A 19134-nucleotide genomic window follows, 5' to 3' on the forward strand; every position below is an offset into this window, starting at 1 on the left:
AGCTGAGATTGATTTCTCAACTAATCAAGAATCTAGGGTTATGGGAAAGGACAAGAAAATGGTCTGAGGAATGTCAGATTTCTGCTCTAAAAGAGTGACTATTAATGTTAAAACCTATTTCTGGGCTAACCCACAAGATATATCTTTCCACATTTACCTTGTCAAGACTATTCAGGATCTTCTACACTTAAATCAAGATATCACTGTCTTCTAAACTCATTGAAACAAGGCCAGCCTGTCTGTCGTACTCTTACCTGGAATGAGCAGGTTGTCTGATATCAGTCTAGAACCACCCTTAATGTATTTGCATCTTAAAATAAGGAGACCAAAAGTGCACATGGTTTTCACGATATAATCTCGCGAATACCCTGTTAAACTGAAGCATAACCTGCTTACTTTTGTGTTCAATTCCTCGAGCTGAAGGATAGCACCCCATTTTCGATTAAACTTGTCCTTCTTGATTAAACATTGTCCCTGCGTGCTCTTTTTGTTTTTTTTTGTGACTGATGCACCAGAGCTCCCAAATCTCTTTATACCTTGGATTTCCGTAGTCATTCCTTAAAGTAATTTTTTTAATTCTTACTACCAAAACAAATAATTCCACATTTTTCCACTCATCCGCCAGACTTTTGCCCACCCACTCACTCAACCTATCTGGATCCACCTGCAGCTTCCTTATGTATTCACAACACTCCGTTCTTTCTTGCTTGCGAGTGTGCATTTTGCTTTTTTACCTAATTTGGTGTCATCGTGCCTTCTTTCTGCTGATATAAATATTTGATATAACTTGTAAAATATTGATGTGCCAGCATAGAATCCTTTGGGATTCCATTCATTTCAACCTGCTTATCAGACAAAACCAGATTTATGACACTTTTCTATAAGCCAGCCAATCTTCTGTCAATGCTACAGTGTTACTCCTCACACTATGATCTCTTATTTTCTGTAATATTCTTTGATGTGGTACCTTGTCAAATGCCTTATGGGACCCCAAGTATAGTGTGTTTACAGGCTTCCTTTTTTTCTAAATCATGTTAGTCCTTCAAAGAACTCCAATAAATTAGTTAAAAAAGATTTCTCTTTGAAATTGTAATGATTCTTTGTAATTACTTTGAGTTTTTGAAGTAGACAGTTGTAATCTCTTTGATTTGAACGCCTTCCCTACAACAGATACCATGTTACCTGAACTATAGTTTCACATTTACTGCCTCCTCCTTGAATAGAGGGTTTATATTTACTCGTTACCAGTCTGGTGGAACCTTGTTTGAAAATTTAACACTAGCACAACTATTACCTTTTCAAAAACCTCTTTTAAAACCGTAGGATGAAATCTGGCTGCATCTGAGACTTGTTAACCTGCAGCAACAGCAGTTTGCTTAGTCGTGCTTGCCTGGTGATTTTATAATTTTGCTAAGTTTCTCTCTACCCAGGTTGCTACTGCCTATCTGATTTCTCCAGTTTATTTGTAGATTAAAGTCATTCATGATTATTGCCACCCTTTTATCATAAGCACCCAACATTTCTTCTTTGCTCCACAATATTGTTGCTATTAGGGGCTTCTGCTTTTCCTACAATTCCTCACCTCCATCCAAATAAATACCACGTCCTGAACCAAGATTATCTTTAACTAACTGTTGCACAGACTCCATCCTTGATTAAGGTGCAGCCCATCCATTTTAACATAGCTGTCTCTTTTTCTTGAATGTCATTTACCTCTCAATATTCAGGACCCAATCCTTGTTAACCTGAAGCCCTGTCTTCATAGTGCCTATCAAATTCTATTTATTAACTTCAGAATGAACGATCAATTCCTCTGCTATGAATGGTGCGTGCATTTAGATAGAGCCTTTAGTTTAGCATTTTTCTTGTCTTTCTAACATCTAGCCTTGATTGGTGTTTTCGAATTTATTCCTCTCTGTCCCATCCTGCCATTCTGACCCCCTTTTCCCATGTTATTATTTACCCCTCAAGTCCCTACTTACTGATATACCATTTCATTGCATATTTGACCCCTTGCCTGCACTACTTAGTTCAAAATCCTGTCTACTTCCCCGGTTGTGCACTTTCCAACACTGACCCCAGCATGGTTCACGAACATAAGAATAGGCGCATGAGTAGGCTATTCAGCCCCTCACCTGCCCTACCATCTGCCCCAGGCTCAACTCCTCTTTTAAGCCAGCTACTCATAGCCCTCCAGTCTGATATTTCAAAAAATCTATTTCCACTTTTATACTGTTTTGTGAGAAAAGCCCCCCGCTGAGGTAGAGAATTCCAAATATTCACTACCCTCTGGGCGAAGAAATTCTCAGTTTTAAATGAATATGCCTTTATTCTGTGACTTTGACTCCTAGCTTGAGATTGCTCCTGTAGTGGAAACACCATCTCAACATCTACTCTTTAAAGCCCCCTCAGAATCTTGCATGTTTCAATAAGATTGCCCTTATTCTTGTAAATGCTAATGAATAAAGATTTAGCCTGTTTAATTTTTCATGAAGAATCAATCCCTTCACCCTATGGAATCGGTCTAGTAATCTTATTGTGAACTCATCCAGTCCCAGTACATCCTTTCTTAAATACAGGGACCAAACTGTGTACAGTATTGAATGTATAACGTCACCAATTTGCTGTACAGTCGTAACAAGACTTCCCTATTTTTTTAAAATGCAGTCCCCTAGCAGTGAAAGCCAAAATTTCATTCAGGTATACATGATTCAGTGGTACAGCTGCCATTTACTTTAGCATTAGTAATAGTGGCTGATGAACCAGAAATCATTCTTCCCACACCAGGCTCTGAACTATGGATTTATCCCTTTACTTTATGTAACCTGTATGTGCTTCATGTAGTAATCCAGAGATTATAATCGTCAAGGTTTGACTTTTTCAATTCAGGACCTAGCTCCTAACACTGTCTACTTCCTTTCCTAGTTCTACCAATGTCTTTGGCATTTTACCCTCCCTCTCCACTGCAAGTTCCTTTCTAGCCCTGAGTGGATGTCCAGAACCCTGGCACTGTGGAGGCAATGCAGCTGTCTGGACTCTTGCTTTTAGCAGATCTCTAAATCCAAGATAACAAATTGCAATTCTTTGATTGACTCATCTTCCAAGACGCAACTTTTCCAGGGAATAAATGGGGAGAGAAGAAAACAAAAACAAGGTTCTCTTGTGAATCACCTGCCTTGGAAAAATGTAATGGTGGGGGGAAAATAATCTGTTTCTTGTTTTTCAGAAGCTACAGATTTGAAACAAGAGGAGCGGTTGCAGGAGCTGGAAAGTTGCTCAGGATTGGGTAGCACATCTGATGATACAGATGTGAGGGAAGTGAGTTCACGGCCCAGTACACCTGGTCTCAGTGTTGTCTCAGGTACAGGACAATGGAGCACTATGAATAATTGTTCTTGATCTAAAGTAAATATTTTGCAGAAGCTTAAAATGGTTCTTGATGAAAATTGTAGCAGTTTTTATGTGAGGTGACATTTTCTTCATGAAATACGTTCACAATACTTCCTTTTTGGAACTAATGCCTTTTTGGCTTTTTACGCTATTTAACAGGCATGAGTGTCACTTCAGAAGACATACCCAACAAAGTTGAGGATATCCGATCAGAATGCAGCTCTGATTTTGGAGGGAAAGATTCTGTTACAAGCCCTGAAGTGGAGGAAATTGTACAAGGTAAATAAAAATGTTTTTATATATGTCAACACATAAAAATCCATTCTCATGAAAATGGGGGGGGAGGAGAGGAGGAGTGTGCTGCTATCTTTCCATAGCTAACAATTTCTGATATTGTGATTGTGAGCACTTAAACTTTTTCAAATATGTTCTCTGTTGGATCTCCCACTCACTTATGGTGACATTTGTTTACTTGGGAAGTTGTGGCAAGGATTGTATTGTTCTTGAACAAGTTACTTTGCTCATTTACTAATTCAGAGCACCAGGTGTTGGGCAAACTTCAGTTATATGCATTTTGTAATATGTGCATGTACATGATGCAAATTTATGCATTGTACCTATCTCGCAGTACCAGAACCATTAATGTCTGCGGCTTCTTATTTGACTGCCCACAAAAAATAGCCAGACAGCTCGTGGTAGATTGTCTTGGGGGCTGATCTGTATGGTAACCAACTCGAACATTCATTATGCTTCAAAATGTATTATTCAAGCAAATGTATATTCAGTAGTTAATCTGACTTACCATTATCTTTTCATTGTGGATTTACAGGTGCACATCAGATGACTTCTCCGCTTTCCCAGACAGACACGTTGCTTGCAATGTTTGACCCGCTGTCTTCTGATGGTATGTTCAAAGTGTTTTCAGTGCACCCAGTACTGTTATGGATTTGCCATAAGTTTTTTTTCGTGATTGTGGGGAAAGGTTTGCTGCAACATGATTTATTGTGACGTATTTTCCTTTATTTCTTTTTGTTCTCTACCCACCCCTAAAATTCAACTGTCAAAACCAGCAAAATTATTCAAATACAAATGGAATGCCAGAAAACAATAGATTAAGCACACTGTGCTTTGATGGGAAAAAGCTCTGATTGATTAATTGGTGCTTTTGTTTCACATTTGGGCCTATTTACAGATTCTTGCACCATGTCCTCATTTGCAAAGGTGTAGACCTTTCCTAATGTTGTTCTTCACTGGACAGTTCAAGGTGGAATGGAGAAGCACTGAATTTTCAACTCACTTAATGTAATTTCTCTTGGTTAGCACTTCGCTCCTGCTTGGTGCCATTCCTAATGACCTGGCAGAAATTGAGAACTTTGGACATGAGGAATCAGGGCTCCTGGGTGCTGCTATTCCATGGAACATGAATACAGTGTTTGGCTGTAAAGTAGAGAGATACAAAGTTAATACTCATTGTCCAAGTTGAATAATAATACAATACTTATTGTTAGAGTAACAGACACAGAATAAATATGGGCTTATTTGTCTATGCAGAGAAATACAAGGGACTGCAAAAGGCTTCTGGTTAGGACAAAAGAGCCTTTCAGTCTCAAAACCTTGAGGTGGTTTTGAGAAAGACTGTTGATTTAGCTTTTACATATCCAGCTTCGACTTGAATTTACAAATACAGCATGTCCATATTTCCTCCCTGAATAGTCCATTCCATGCATAGACAATCCAATTTAAAAATTGTTGTTTAAAACTGTTTACCATTAGTTCTTCCTTTTATAAAGTTTGTGACAGAAATAAACTCATTATTGTAATTAAGTTTAAATTGTTTGGTGCAGAAGATATGAATATGTTAGGTCTTATATTTGAATTCTTGATTTCTGAAGTTGTTCCTTGTGCTGAAGCGCAAGAACCTAGTTAACAAATTTAGTAATGTTTTGTAGTACCTCCTTAAAATTTGGAATTTCTTTACTGCAACATGATTTGGCAACTAGAATTAAATACATGGGACCTGGGCTCTAACTCTTAAGGACCTCACCTTGCCACCTTTTACCACTGCCACACAGCTTTCTGATGTCAACAATTTATCTGTTTTGGCAGTGTATCACCCACATTCTTCCAAGAACTCTAACCTCCAACAAAATTTCAATGAAACACTTCTAACATTGTAGAAAGCAGGAATTAGCAGCTGTGAAGTTAACAAGTACAGAAATCTGACTGCGAAATCAAAATCTGAATGTTTTGGGGATGCCTAGGATAATTGACATGTCCAGACAGCTTGTGGGAGATTATCTTTCTCCTCTTATCTTCACAGATTTCTCACTGCATTTGTCCTGTGAAATTACATTTTTATATTTCTCAATCCATCCTAACCTGATTTCTTGCTTTCTAAGTCTATTTTGCAGATCTTGATAGCGCACACCACTGCCCACCGCCCAGGCCCCCCCCCAAAAAAAAAAACAAAACAAAAAGCCCTTGCGTCCTCCGTCTCACTCCCCCTCTTGGCCTTGGCACACCCTGGCAGAAGGATTCCCTAATGGCTCACTCACTCCTCTCCTTTTTTACCTTGCTGCTCCTCCAGTCACAGTCTCATGCCCATCACCAAGTAAAAGAGGGAGCCAGCAAAAGGGATGTAATGAAGAGGGGAATTAGTGTAGGGTTGATCTTTACAACAATCTTCCAAAAGGTGTTTGATAACATACTATATAATTACCTTGTCAGCAGAATTGATTATAACCTGTGGTTACAAGTAAATTTACTTGACTATGGACAAAAGCAGCTGTGCAAGCATGTTTTCATATTGGAGTAAATTGTCAAGTTGCATGCAAGTGTTCAATATTGAGATTGCTGCTGTTTGATATAAATAACTTGGACATACAGGACATAATCTCAAAATGAAGGTGGCAAAGATCTTGGAGATGCAGTAGACAGTGAGAAATACAGTAGCTGACTTCAGAAAGCTATAGACATAAATTGCTTTGGATATAGCAGATTCAATTTATCATAGATATATGAAGTGAATGTTTTTAGAGGAAAAATAAGGTGTATGAATAAAATCACACGGTACAATAGCATAATGGCTATCCCACCAGAATAGCAATCCAAGATTACTAATCCAGAGACAGGAGTTTAAATTGCATCGTAACAAGTGGAGGAATTCAAATGCTGTGAATTAAATAAATCGAGAACAAAAACTAATTTTTGTAAAGGATGTCACTGTGACTATGGGATTGCTTTTTAAGTAACACATCTTATCTTATTCTCAAATACCTTTTTAGGGAAGTAAATTTGACGTTCTTCAGCTTTTTAGCCTCTATGTAACTCTAGAGTCACAACAATGTGCTGGATTCTTATGGCACTTGTCTTTAAGAAGCTAGCTTGCCACTACCTTCTTGAGCATCGTTTAGGAATTGGAAAGAAAAGTTGGCCTTGCTGATGAAGTCTACTTCCTATGAATAATTAATGAAAAAGGGATAAACTGGTATTATTCTAAAGGCACCACAGGAGCAGAAAGGCCTGGGAAGATATGTGTACACCTTTCGTGAAGATAAAACAAGTTAAGATTGTTTAAAAAGATGTAGGATCCTTTCCTTTACAGAGGCAGAATATAAAAGAAAGGAAGTTATGTATTACCTTTTTAGAAATCACTGTTAATATTCCAACTGGAGTATGGTGACCAATTGGGAGTATTTAAGATGTCAAGGCTTTACGAAGGGTTCATTGAGATTTTCTGGAATTGTACCAGGGCCATAAGCCTTCAGTTACATGGATAGATAAGCAGCACGGATCAAAGTTAACAGGAGATTTGATGTAATTGTTTAGAAATGATAGACCAGCGTGGGAGAACATTTGCAAAAGCAGTAGGGGACCCAAGAATCAGATTTAAGATGATTGACAAATGAAGCTGAGGATATGAGAATTTTTTCATCTAGTGAGTTATTCTGATACAAAATGGCAGAAACTCATTCAATAATAATTTTTCAGAAAGAAATTGAATAATTGAAGGTGGAAAAAAGTAACTGCAATCTGGGTAAAAGTTGGAGGGTGGGACTAATTGTGTGCTTGCAAAGGGTTTGTACAAATGGGTTAAATTGCAACCTCCTGTGGTTTATCCGTCTATGATTCTAAGCACCACATTTGTCCAACAGATGTGTTTAGTCAATTGTATGTCTTCGATTTGAAATTTAGAATATTGAAATATTTTCCACCTGCACCCAACAAAGTATTTTATGATTAGCATTCTGATTTAATTCATGGTGGATGTGATTTGTTTAATTACTCTGGATGTTTGGATAAATATAGTTTGTTTAGATTGTTCTGTATGCTATGCTTCATGTTTTGTTCATTTTTTTTAAAAATGAAAATTCACAGCTTCCATCATGCCATCAATAGTCAGGCCTAAAGTACACTATGCAAGACCATCACACCCGCCACCTGATCCTCCAATACTGGAAGGTGCTGTGGGAGGCACCGATGCCCGATTGCCAGCATTTGGGTCTCATATTTGTTGCCAAACTGAAGCTGAGCTGCTGAAACAGAGGCACTCCTTTCCAGAAAGGCTAGTACGCAGCAGAAGTTCTGATATTGTTTCTTCTTCTCGCCGACCAATGAGTGATCCTGGTTGGAATACTCCAGGCAGCAGAAGAACAGGGAATGAGGAACTGTTTGCAGCTGGGGCAGCACCTGTAGGAACCTCAGGACCAACTTCATCGCCAAGCAAAGACTCCCTCGTAAGACATGTTATCCACATTTGTGCATTCCTTCATATTTCAAACAGATTCATTTTAAATTAGAAATGTTCTCAATTGATGTCTTTTTTTTTTTTTACATACCTTGAATTGAATAGTTGATCCTGCAAGAATGTAAAGAAAGTTGTTTCCTAAGGCAATATACAAATGTAAATCTTTCTCAGTTGCCTTATGTTATTCGCCCAAGAAAATATTATAGGTAGAAGCCCAGTTAATGCAGTGGATACCTGAAGCTTGCAAAATGGTTTTGGTGGGTATTCCTGGGTATATGGAATAAACCCATCTTATCCTACTGAAGAGTAAGACTCATTTCTAATTTTAACACAATTATTACGCTTGAAAATAAACAGCTTGACACTTAGATCTGCAATGCAAAGCAAAATCAAGTAAATTAAAATTTTGTAATGTGCAATTTTAAATGCAACTAAGTGATTTGTTTATTAAATGAGTCTATGTGGTTATGAATCCACAAACTTGCATTTGAGAATTATGATCCATCTTGCATTCCAAATTTCAAATAATCTGTTGTTTTGCTTTATTTCTCATGTCCTGTAATACAAGCTGTGTAATCTCTTCCAAGTGTCTAAGTTGAGTTTTGCACCCTTCTGTGTAGGGGGAGGAAAGAAAGGACAGTGATGATGAGAAGTCGGATCGTAATAAATCCTGGTGGAAAAAACGATTTGTGTCTGCTATTCCGAAAGGTCAGTCTTGGGATTCTAACCATTTTTCAACAAAGGACATGAAATAAAAGACAAAATTGTTTTTTATTATTTGAGAACTGGATTAGAATTCTTTTACTTAGAATATATCAGCACCTTGAAATACAGCATCTCTTTTCTAGCTTAACTATATCTAAAACTTTCTTGTGCATTTGCCTGTGGCAGCTCAGTGCATTTTGATTTGTTTCACTCTTATCTGTGAAAATGAAAAGGCTGCTTGTATGCATTTCTTGTTTTACTGCTTGTCAACTACCTTGGCACCTTAGAAATCAACAGCCCAGGGCTTTCCCAAGAATTTTGATTTGGAACTTGCTGTATTTTGGCATTTGTAACTGTGTGTACTGACCCAAAGTCAGTAATATGCCTAATCCATTCTTTTGAGGCCCCTTCTTGGTTGTTCGAGTCCAGGTACAAAAATCTACACCATAGTACATTCTGCAGTTTTGCTTCCTTCCAAAAAAAACAAATAGTTACCATTAGCATTAGTTAAATCTTTTGTCATCTAAAACTTAAAGTTTAGAAAAAGTCTTGCACTTTTTGAATGAGATAATATTTACTAAAATAACTGTATTAACATGTATATCCAGTTGATTGTCAGGTCGAAATGCAGTTGAACATTTACTTTGGATATGGCTTAATTAGTATAGTAGTGTGGGGGGAAAAGATGTTATCTAACACAAAAACCTTATTTGCTATCAGTTTCACTTCACCACAAGGTTTTGGTTAAAGCCATGATTTTCTTCATCCTGCATGTGATGAAGTTACTTTGTTTTTGTAATACGGTATATTTTCTCTTTAGCTCCTATTTCCTTCAGGAAGAAAGATAAACAAGAAAAAGACAAAGAAGATGGTGCACAGGAAAGGTTTCAGGCCATGCAAGGTTGGCTGATCCTACCTTCCATAATCAATGGTGAATGAGGTGTACAAAGACAAATAACACCCGCATGAAACAAATATCTTAAACAAAATAAAATAAATTGCAAATTATCAGCTGTTTTTAAAGCAAGAAGTATTTACTTCAAATGCATGGAAATCACACTAACCATGTAATACAAATATGCAAACTGAATCTTTAATTTGAAAGTGCCTTGAATTTGCACTCAATTTGGTAAACCTGGTGCTAACGTAGACATCCAATCTGGAAGTTTAATTCTTATAGGACTATCACGTTTATCACGTTGATCACAACTGTCCAATTGCTCATAACCCTGTATATCATTTTAATGCCAGGGATCCAATTACAAGTATAGTAGTACGTATCTAGCCTGTGTCTCTGCTCCTTCAGTGATTTGAGTGTTTTGGTAGCTTGCCTTTCTGCTATGCTTTTCTTCTCTCTTGATTTCCCTTTATCATATGCCTAATCTTATCCAATTCCCTGTTGCATTGATTGATTGTCCTTTCACTTCTTTATCGGTGAGGCTTAATGGAATCCAATAATCAAATGGATACTTTTGTTGTTCTTTGTTATGAATGAATCTCCCAGTTTTATTTCTTAATTAAATTTGATATACTTGTGTCTACTATGGTTTTGATAAAAAGTTAAAAGCAATAAAGGTAAAGTCACAAACTGGCTATAGGCTGATCTCTCATTAAAGAGATGAGTGGTGGTTTAATTTGAGGGTCACCATGCCTCGGGCAAGGGGCGAGGTTGAGAAGGTGGGAACTTTGTGGTAATTTCAGTTAGTGTGGGAATTGAGCCCATGCTCTGGGTGCCACTGTACGTTGCAAATGAAAATAACATTTACTTTACATTGTACCAAAATGTAAGAGTGTCTGAGATGAAAATATAAAACAATCAAGACAAAGGAACAGTAAATCGGATTGAAAATTAAATCTGCTGTTCAAATTCTCAAGTTTCCAATGGCAAAAGAAATTGCAACTCTAATGATCCGTTTAGTAGCTATGGATTTTAATAGTATAAAAGATTGATCCATATATGGAAGTTACTATCTGACAGTTGCACCACAGTATGATGATTCAGATAACTGGAGAAGTACTTATTTGGGCAAGTGAATACTTGGGTATTTAATAATTCAATTATATTAAATGATAGCACTAAACATGAGATTTGAATAATTATGCTGAAATAGCTAGCTATTTAACCAACCAATACAGATTGGATAATTGGGTTCTGTAAAAATTAGTGTTTGGATAAATGGCGTTCAACCTGTGACAGGTAGATAAAGTAGTGGCAAGAATTTCTGATGATCCACTTTGTAAATTGGTCACATTTTTAGAAACAAAACGATACAAACCAAATGAGTAATGTTCAGTCCCTGATTTTCACAGCTCAGCTGAGTGATGCAGGGAATGCTGTAATTTGTATTTGCAAGTTGGGGCGTTTGGAGGATGCAGGGGAGCAAAGTTTTTGCTTTTGATGTTTCTACTGTGCCCCTTGAAGGATGATTGTGAATAAAGGAGCATGTGTCCCAGTATAATCCATTAGTAACTAATTCACTCACATTTGATAGAGGCTGACATGATACAGTAGCCATTCCACAGTGTGGCTGCACTGCAGAACTTTGTAGCATTGTTTTACACTCTATATATAGCATGTTGCTTCCATTGTTTCTAAATAATGTCGTCCTTTGTAGCTTCTTTTGTACCACATTTTCGAATTGCCTAATACTGGTTCTGGCATACCTTTCGCTCACTTCATGGAGGTTTCTGACCTGGTAGAGGATGCAGGTGAAAACCATACCAGCACACCCTCTTAAAGATCAGTGGCCTCCTCCTTCCACACAGGGCCAATTCAGGATGGTGGTTTGCTAGCTGCCACTAGTGCCTGCTGGAGAGAAGGGAGGGAATGAGTTGTGTAAAAGGGATTAAAAAGTTGTACAAATTAAGAATATGTTTGCACGGGCATTACAGGGAGGGTAGTAGAACTACACACAACTTACTGGGCTGGTTTGTCATTGATGCCTCCCGATCTCTGTGTGACTACGCTCTTTTCCGCCAAATTGACCATTTCTTCTTGAAAGGAGTGCATACCCTGCCTCCAGTTCTCAACCGTTGGCCCACTTTTATCTGAAATGAGACAAATGGAGGATGAAGTATAATTGAATAGTAGCGGTGATGCAGGGACTGAAGAAGTATAAAATGCTCCCAGTGATTGAGTAAGAAGTATGGAGGGCTGGAAGGTTTAGTGGGTTTGGAATGATGAGGTAGATGAGAGCCTTTGCATGGACATGGTGCATGCAGTACTGACAGTTGTAGTTGAAGAGCCTTGGTGAGAGATGGCAGTGTTAAAATGAATGATGGCCCCATGACTGTGGTGTAGCAGAGAGAGGATGTAGCACCTGTCTTGTGGAGTGCCTTATTGACCAACTTCCTACGCTGCTGTGCATTCTGTTTAACTTCTGACATTGTTCTAATGTGAGCCACTGTGCCCAGACTGGCTGGCACCTCCTGGTCCCTGTTTGTAGAGTGGGTAGCTCCTACTTCTAAAGTGGGCCATTTCCTTTGGTAATGGTTGAGTGCCACAGTGTGGTGGGCAGTTCCTGCATGCAGCATTTGAAATGGTGTGCAGCTGGATTTTAAATATGGCACTTGTGATATGAATGCAGAAGGTCCTGGCAATGGCAAGCACTTCTGCCTCTTGATTCGGTGTAAAGAATGACTGCCTGCCAAACAGCCTGATTGCATAATGAGGACGATTGCATGAGAAAGTTGCTCTGAGCCATAGAAGACCCCAGGAACCTTGGATCTCGCTTGACAAAACTGAATTAGGGAAGTCCAGCCCATAGTTTAAGTGATAAGAAATGTTAGTGAGAGGAACCCTCTGCTGACCAGTGTCAGCAGCAAGTGGGTAAGCACAACTGCTATTTAATGGTGATTGAAGTAGGCAAAATCTATTTTCAATCATTGGATCTGGAATTTGTATAGTATTTTGGGGTTGCAGCCTGTAATTTTGATTATTGTCCATCTATTGGTTTTGACAACAGGCCTTTTTCTTTGAATCAACTTCAATTTTTTTGAAAACCATAAATCATTGACCTTGCATTTTCTGCACACAATTTGGTTTGGAGAACTAAGGTGCAAATAGAAATTTTTAATGAGGCACATGAATGTTAGAGTTGAATACCATTTCAGGTTGAAACTCAGGCCATCTGAGCTGTGGCAGAAAATACAAGTTGATGTTTGGTTTCATTGTCAAGTGTAGCTATACTACTTCAAAAACTTTTATGGGGATAATGAGAGTTTTGAATTTTTAAATGATGTGGTATCTTGCCCAACTTTTGGATAATGAAAGGAAATTGGAGAGCAAAAAAATACATAGCAAAAAACATGCTGGAAATCTCAACTGAAAATGCTAGAAATACTCTAACTCAAGCAGAGGTATCATGGTTTTGTGAAAGGAAAATCCCGTTTGGCTAATTCTTTAGAATTCTTTGAGGAAATAACAAGCAGTATCAATAAAGGGGAAACTGTAGATGTGGTATACTTGAATTTCTAAAATGCTCCTGACAAGGTGTCACCTCAGAGGTTACTACCTAAAATAAGAGCTCGTTCTGTTTGGGATGATATATTACCATAATTAGAGGATTGGTTAGCTAATAGAAAACATGAGGCGTGGATGGCTTATTCTTGAGTTGACGAGATGTAATGACTGGGGTGTGTAGGGATCACTGTTGGAGTCTCAACTATTTACAGTCTATATCAATCACTTGGCAGGTTGAGGAGCATGTTATGTAGAGGAGTCTGCAAAAAGATAGAGTATGTGAGGAGTCAAATATTTGGCAGGTGGAATGTAATATGGACTTGTCCACTTGGCAGGAAGATGGAAAAGCTAGATTTTATTTAAATGGGGAGTAATAGAAGAACTGTCGCACAAAAATCTTGGTGTGTTGGTAAGTGAATCACAAAATTAGTACGTGCGTACAGCAAGTGATGATGCAAGCAAATGGAATGTTTGTTTATTGCAAGGGGAATTAAATATGAAGAAAGGATCACTTGCTACCATTATACAGGGTGTTGGTGAGATCACATCTGAAGTAGTGTATGTAGTTTTAGTCATTGTATTTTTTAAAAAGTTGTTGCAATAGAAGTAGTTCAGAGAAAGTTCATTTAATTGATTCACAGAACAAAGTCATTGTCTTATGAAAAAAAGTATGTTCCATAACAAGGTATCTGGCTGAAAGAAACGAGTGTTGGAATTGCCATGAATTATCTGCATATATAATATATATGTAAAATGACTTGCACAGTCTAATTGTATGCATTTGTCAATTTCAGCATTGGTAAGTCTTGATTTTCATTACATGACATTTCAGAATTCTTTTGAGATTTAAGTTCTGAGGTTTAGCAAAGGCAAATATATTGTGACTTACAAAGTAAAATAGGGTCACTAACTCCATAGGAAAAACATCTTGAAGTCGGGAAATTTGACAGACTGTTACCATAGGGTGTTAGAATAGATAACAAAATGTTGGGATATGGTATATTTAGATGTTTAATTTGGTCCAGAGACACACATCTTAGTGTCATAGCTAACCTTGGTGAGATCACATGTATAATGTGTGTGGTATTTGTTAGCCTGTTTTAAGAAATATTTTTGAGAGTACAAGGTATGATGGGGGTGTTGCCTTGGTCTAGAACTCTGAGGCAAGCTTGTGACTTCCTGTAACTTTTCTTGGAAGGTGGAAAAATTATGGTGGGTCAGGAGGGTTCTTGACTCTTGAGGGAGAATTGCAAAGTAGGGATACAGCTTAAAAAGAAAAGTTGTTCCCCCATTTAAGACAGGCGAAATTTTGAGAATGTAGAACTTTCTTCCGAGAGGCTGTTGAAGGCAAGGTGATCAACTACCTTGAGACATGGATTGACTGTTCGCTAGCTAGCAAAGGAGACCAGAGTTGAGGCCACAGTCAGATCAGCCAGGATCTAGCTTAATTGCAGAGTAGAGATATTTAAAATTTCTTGTGTTTATTTATCCCAGTTTGAACTGCCTGTACGTCTTGAGCCTTTTGTGGGTCCATGTTTGTGTCATACACCTCTGAAGTACATTTTCTAATAAAAATTTCCATTAATGCAACTTGTAATTACTGACTGATTGATTGATTACAATCTGAAGTCCATTGTAACACACATCAGTATACTTGACGTGACTTGCCCCAGCTCTTGCCCCCACCCTGGCGCTCATTTTTCCTCTGTAGGATAATGTCTGTCTGCATTTCAACTATGCACGCTCATATTTTGGACTCCGATATCCATGTTATAACAGACTTTCACTAATAGTGCTTTATCGTGAGTCTGTCAGTTGTTGTATAAGGCATGGCTCAATGTCAGAAGTAAGTGTTAATATAAGAATCAGTTTCTTCAGATTTTTAGGTTATGTTTTGATGCAGAATAAGTTCTACGTATTTTAAATCTGTAGTTTGAAGTAGCTATTCTGGATGTTACCAATTGTCACATTTTGTTTTCTTTCTGTTCCTAACTCTCTTCCCATTTATTTTGTCCCTGGGATTGTTTGTCACCAGGTCCCCTGTTAGACTGTGTAGGTTCTAGGAGAAGTAGGTCATTCTGTCCATAGGTCTGCTCCATCATTCAATTTGATCATGGCTGATCTGAGAATTCTTTTCCCTGTAACTCTTGATTCCATTACCAGTTTAAAAATCTATCTCTCAGCTTTGAATATAAATAGCACCCCAGCCTCCAGCTCTCTGCAGTAACAAATTCCACAGATTCACTCCACTGAGAAGAAATTCCACCTCATCTGTGTTTTAAATGGATGTGACCTTACTCTGAGATTATGCCCTTTGGCCCTGGACTCTCCCACACGGGGAAATAATTTCTCAGCATCTACACTAACAAGCCTCCTAAGAATTTTGTTTCAATAAGGTCACCTTTCATTTTCAAAACTCCAGCCTAATTTACCCAATCTTCATACCCAGGACCAACATAGTGAACCTTCTGTGGACTACCTCCAATGCCAGTACATTTTGTTTTTTGGTAAGCGAGTCAAATATTGGTCTCTTAATTAGTCTTGCGTGGAATACCCTAACAAATGCCTTTTAGAAATCCAAACACTTCACGTCAACTGGTTCCCCTTTATCTATTCTTGTTATCTCTTCAAAGAATTCTAATGAATTTATCACGCACTATTTTCCTCTTCATGAAGCCATGCTGATTCTGCTTGATTGTTATATATTTTGAAATGCTCTGCTTTTATGTTCTTTAGAATAGACTAACATTTTCCCAACAGCAGATGTTAAGCTAACTGGCCTAAAAGTTACCTGTTTGTGGTCTCCTTCCTTTCACTAGCAGTTTTTGAATATCTGGGACTTTTCCAGAGTCTAAAGATTATTGTAAGATTACTACTGGTGTATCCATTATTTCTGTAGCTCCTTCCTTTTAATATCCTAGGATGCAACCCATCAGGTCCAGGTGATATATTAGCCTTTAGCCCCATTAATTTCCTTAGTACTTTATCCCTAGTGGTAGTTGCATTTTATCTTGCCTGTATGTTGATTTTCTGTTCAGAGAAGTCTTAGTGACTGGATCACTTTATTGTGATTTGTAGAGCACTGGCTTAAGGTGTGACAAACATTCAGCAACTGGAATAGAACTCACAAAATCAGGAATGTAAGAGTAATTTCATTTCATTGACAGGAAGTTGGTTTGGTTGCAGGTTTTCCTTTTCAACTAAACAGAAAAAGATCATGTAATTTCAATGATCCTGTGCAGAAGTTTCCCCTGAGTGAATAAGCACTGTCTTCCCCTCTCTGCTTACATATGGACTTCACTGGTCAGTTTGAAGCTTCTGTACACATGCATTGGAACTGCAGCTGCTTGGCCAGAGAGAGCTTGCCAAAAAGCATTGCCATGCCAGCAACAGTGAGGCCAGTACACTCATCTGCAGTGAACCGGTCAGGCACGGGCCCATTGCTGTGGAACTACCCACTTTAGAAACACCGCAGAGACTACAACATTGGGTGTGTTGCTGCACTGTTGAGTGGAGTTAAATACAATGTCAACTTCTTATGCCAACTGACGTTACATTCTGTGAACTGCACTTAACTGTTGCATGGGAAACCAAAGTAAGTAAGCTGTTCTAGTGCTGGCTTATTTTGCTAATAAGCCAAATTAACAGTTTAGAAGAGAAGGAAGAATGCTGTTATGCAGACTACTGCACATGTCCCATTAACAAAAAAATAAATTTTGGACGTTCAGAGCTGCTTTTTTTGGATAACTGAAATAATGTGACAGGATTAAGAACTTTAAAAATCAGTTTAAAAAAGCTCATGTTTCTGTTAAATCTAGAAGTGTGTTCTGGAAATTTGTATCAAATTGTATATAATTGTGCCCCAATGACATGCTAATTTCTTCCCTGCCATTCTCCACAAAAACAAAATTAGGCTTAAACTGCCTTCTGGAAAATTTTTGAGTATGTGTTGTGATGTAGTTGAACAGAACAATGATGTTAAATTTTGAAGCAATTGAAGAATGGTCATTGTAATGCAACTCAGATTTATGCTGTTGGAATAACTAGTCATAAAATAATTTTGATTTTGATTGTTACTAAAATATAGTTCAATGTTTTATTAGAAAAGCAATTTATACATTGGATAGTTTGTGTATCTTATGAACAAAATTTGAAAGATTACAAAAATGGAGCTTAACAGGAAAAAAGTATATTGTTAGTTAAGTTTAAAAGAAAGGTATTAATGTTTAATTTAATCCTGTAATCAAGAAGCTATAAGTAGCTGGTGTTGCATGTTTCAGGACAAAGAATTAGACACTTAGAAAGAATTGAGATTAACCATTTAAAATCAGTATTTCAAATTAATGCACTTGTATGGTTTTTTGTGTTCTTTAACATATTTCGTGGAAACGGCTCATGTGGAGAAGTTTCCCATGTCCGCTAGTTACAAACCAAGTCACTTGAATAAGCACAGAAAAAAATTTGCAAGCCTCCATGGAAAAGATAGGCAAGTGGCTAAATTGTTCTTGCTGAGCAATAAAACACAGTGGATTGAATGGCTTCCTTTTGCTGTGACCATCTTTGTGATTCTAAAAATCAATACAACAGAAATACTGGCAAGACAATATCTGATTGTGGCAAAGGCTGCATTTTCATTATCCATTCGCAGATTTTTAACCTGTTTTAAGTTGTGATTGAAGAAGTTAGGAGAGGCAATTATAAAATGCATAAAGGTTAGATTTCATAAAGTTGAGGTGTTTGAAGTTATAAAAGGTATTGGATGGGATACATGAAAATTTAAATAAAGTATATTTTTGAAAAGCCTGAAAATAAAGTTGGTATCAATAAAGTTTCTCTACAATTAAAAGCTTCGCCTGTCACATGACTGTACGTCTATATGCTGTGCAACACACTGGTTTACATTATATATCTGCTGAATCATAACCACTCTTGCTTTCCTTTTTTTAAACCTTTATCCTTAAAAACAAATACCATATCTTTGGAAACTTCCCAATGAATTGAAATATAAAAAATGTGTCTCAAAGTAGCATGCCTAATTCTTGGGGGAAAAACAATTCAAAGCATTGATCTTTTGTGATCATGTTGATTTTTCTTCCATGAACTCCACCAATGACTGTAACAACTACAGAGCAAAACAAATCTCAAATCTTTCCTATCCTCATTTTTCGGTATCTCTGCATAAGTCTTATTTCACCTCTTTCAGGGACACTTGCTTGCTTTCTGCTGTACCCCTGGAGCTTTGATGCTTGAGCTGTGCATTGGATTGTAATATTTTCTGTATTTACATATCCATGTGATGTGGAAGCTCATGCTCCCCGCTCTCTTTTTGCTGCTCATTGGCACATGTATGATGGCCATATTTCCTTAGTTTCTGTGCATGTAAAATCATGTTTTTCCCTAGATTGCCTGTGAGCAAAGTCACAGGTGATCATCTAGAATGCTTTCAAATTTAAGTAAAGGTGTGATCAATCCTACATGTTGTTCCATAAAATGTAATCACTTAAGAACTAACCAATTAGAATTTTTAATGAAAAGTTTTCAGAAAAAAGTGGCCTGAATTTTCAGGCTTTAACTGACCATTAGGTACAGTCATTACCTGTACCAAATCAACAAATAAATATTTGATTAGGTTCTAATTGTCTTGAAAAATAGTTTGACTGCACTGTACATTATTAATTGTTCTGTACTATTATTGAAACTTGCTCATATTTAGGAGTCCAGTTCAGGAGAGTAAAAATATGAACCTTCAATACTTTCACTTATTGTGTTTTCATCAGGGAGGCATAAAAGAAGTCAATTTGATTTTGTTTTTAAAGTATAGCATTTATAC

General features: G+C 37.5%; 1 protein-coding gene across 6 annotated transcripts in view; it reads left to right on the forward strand.

Annotated features, from left to right (window-relative positions):
- gapvd1 (GTPase activating protein and VPS9 domains 1) overlaps positions 1–19134 on the forward strand; it is a 127820-nt gene that overhangs the window by 91274 nt on the left and 17412 nt on the right. For 4 of the 6 annotated variants that reach the window (XM_048613480.1, XM_048613482.1, XM_048613481.1 and 1 more), the window contains 6 exons: positions 3227–3361; positions 3550–3669; positions 4220–4294; positions 7768–8126; positions 8758–8845; positions 9663–9743. In XM_048613480.1, coding sequence (XP_048469437.1) covers positions 3227–3361; positions 3550–3669; positions 4220–4294; positions 7768–8126; positions 8758–8845; positions 9663–9743 — 858 coding nt within the window. The remainder of the gene's footprint in view (positions 1–3226; positions 3362–3549; positions 3670–4219; positions 4295–7767; positions 8127–8757; positions 8846–9662; positions 9744–19134) is intronic. The other 2 variants (XM_048613485.1, XM_048613484.1) reach the window with 1 other exon arrangement.

Source organism: Rhincodon typus, chromosome 28 (assembly GCF_021869965.1).
Source record: "Rhincodon typus isolate 14 chromosome 28, sRhiTyp1.1, whole genome shotgun sequence".
NCBI lineage: Eukaryota > Metazoa > Chordata > Chondrichthyes > Orectolobiformes > Rhincodontidae > Rhincodon > Rhincodon typus.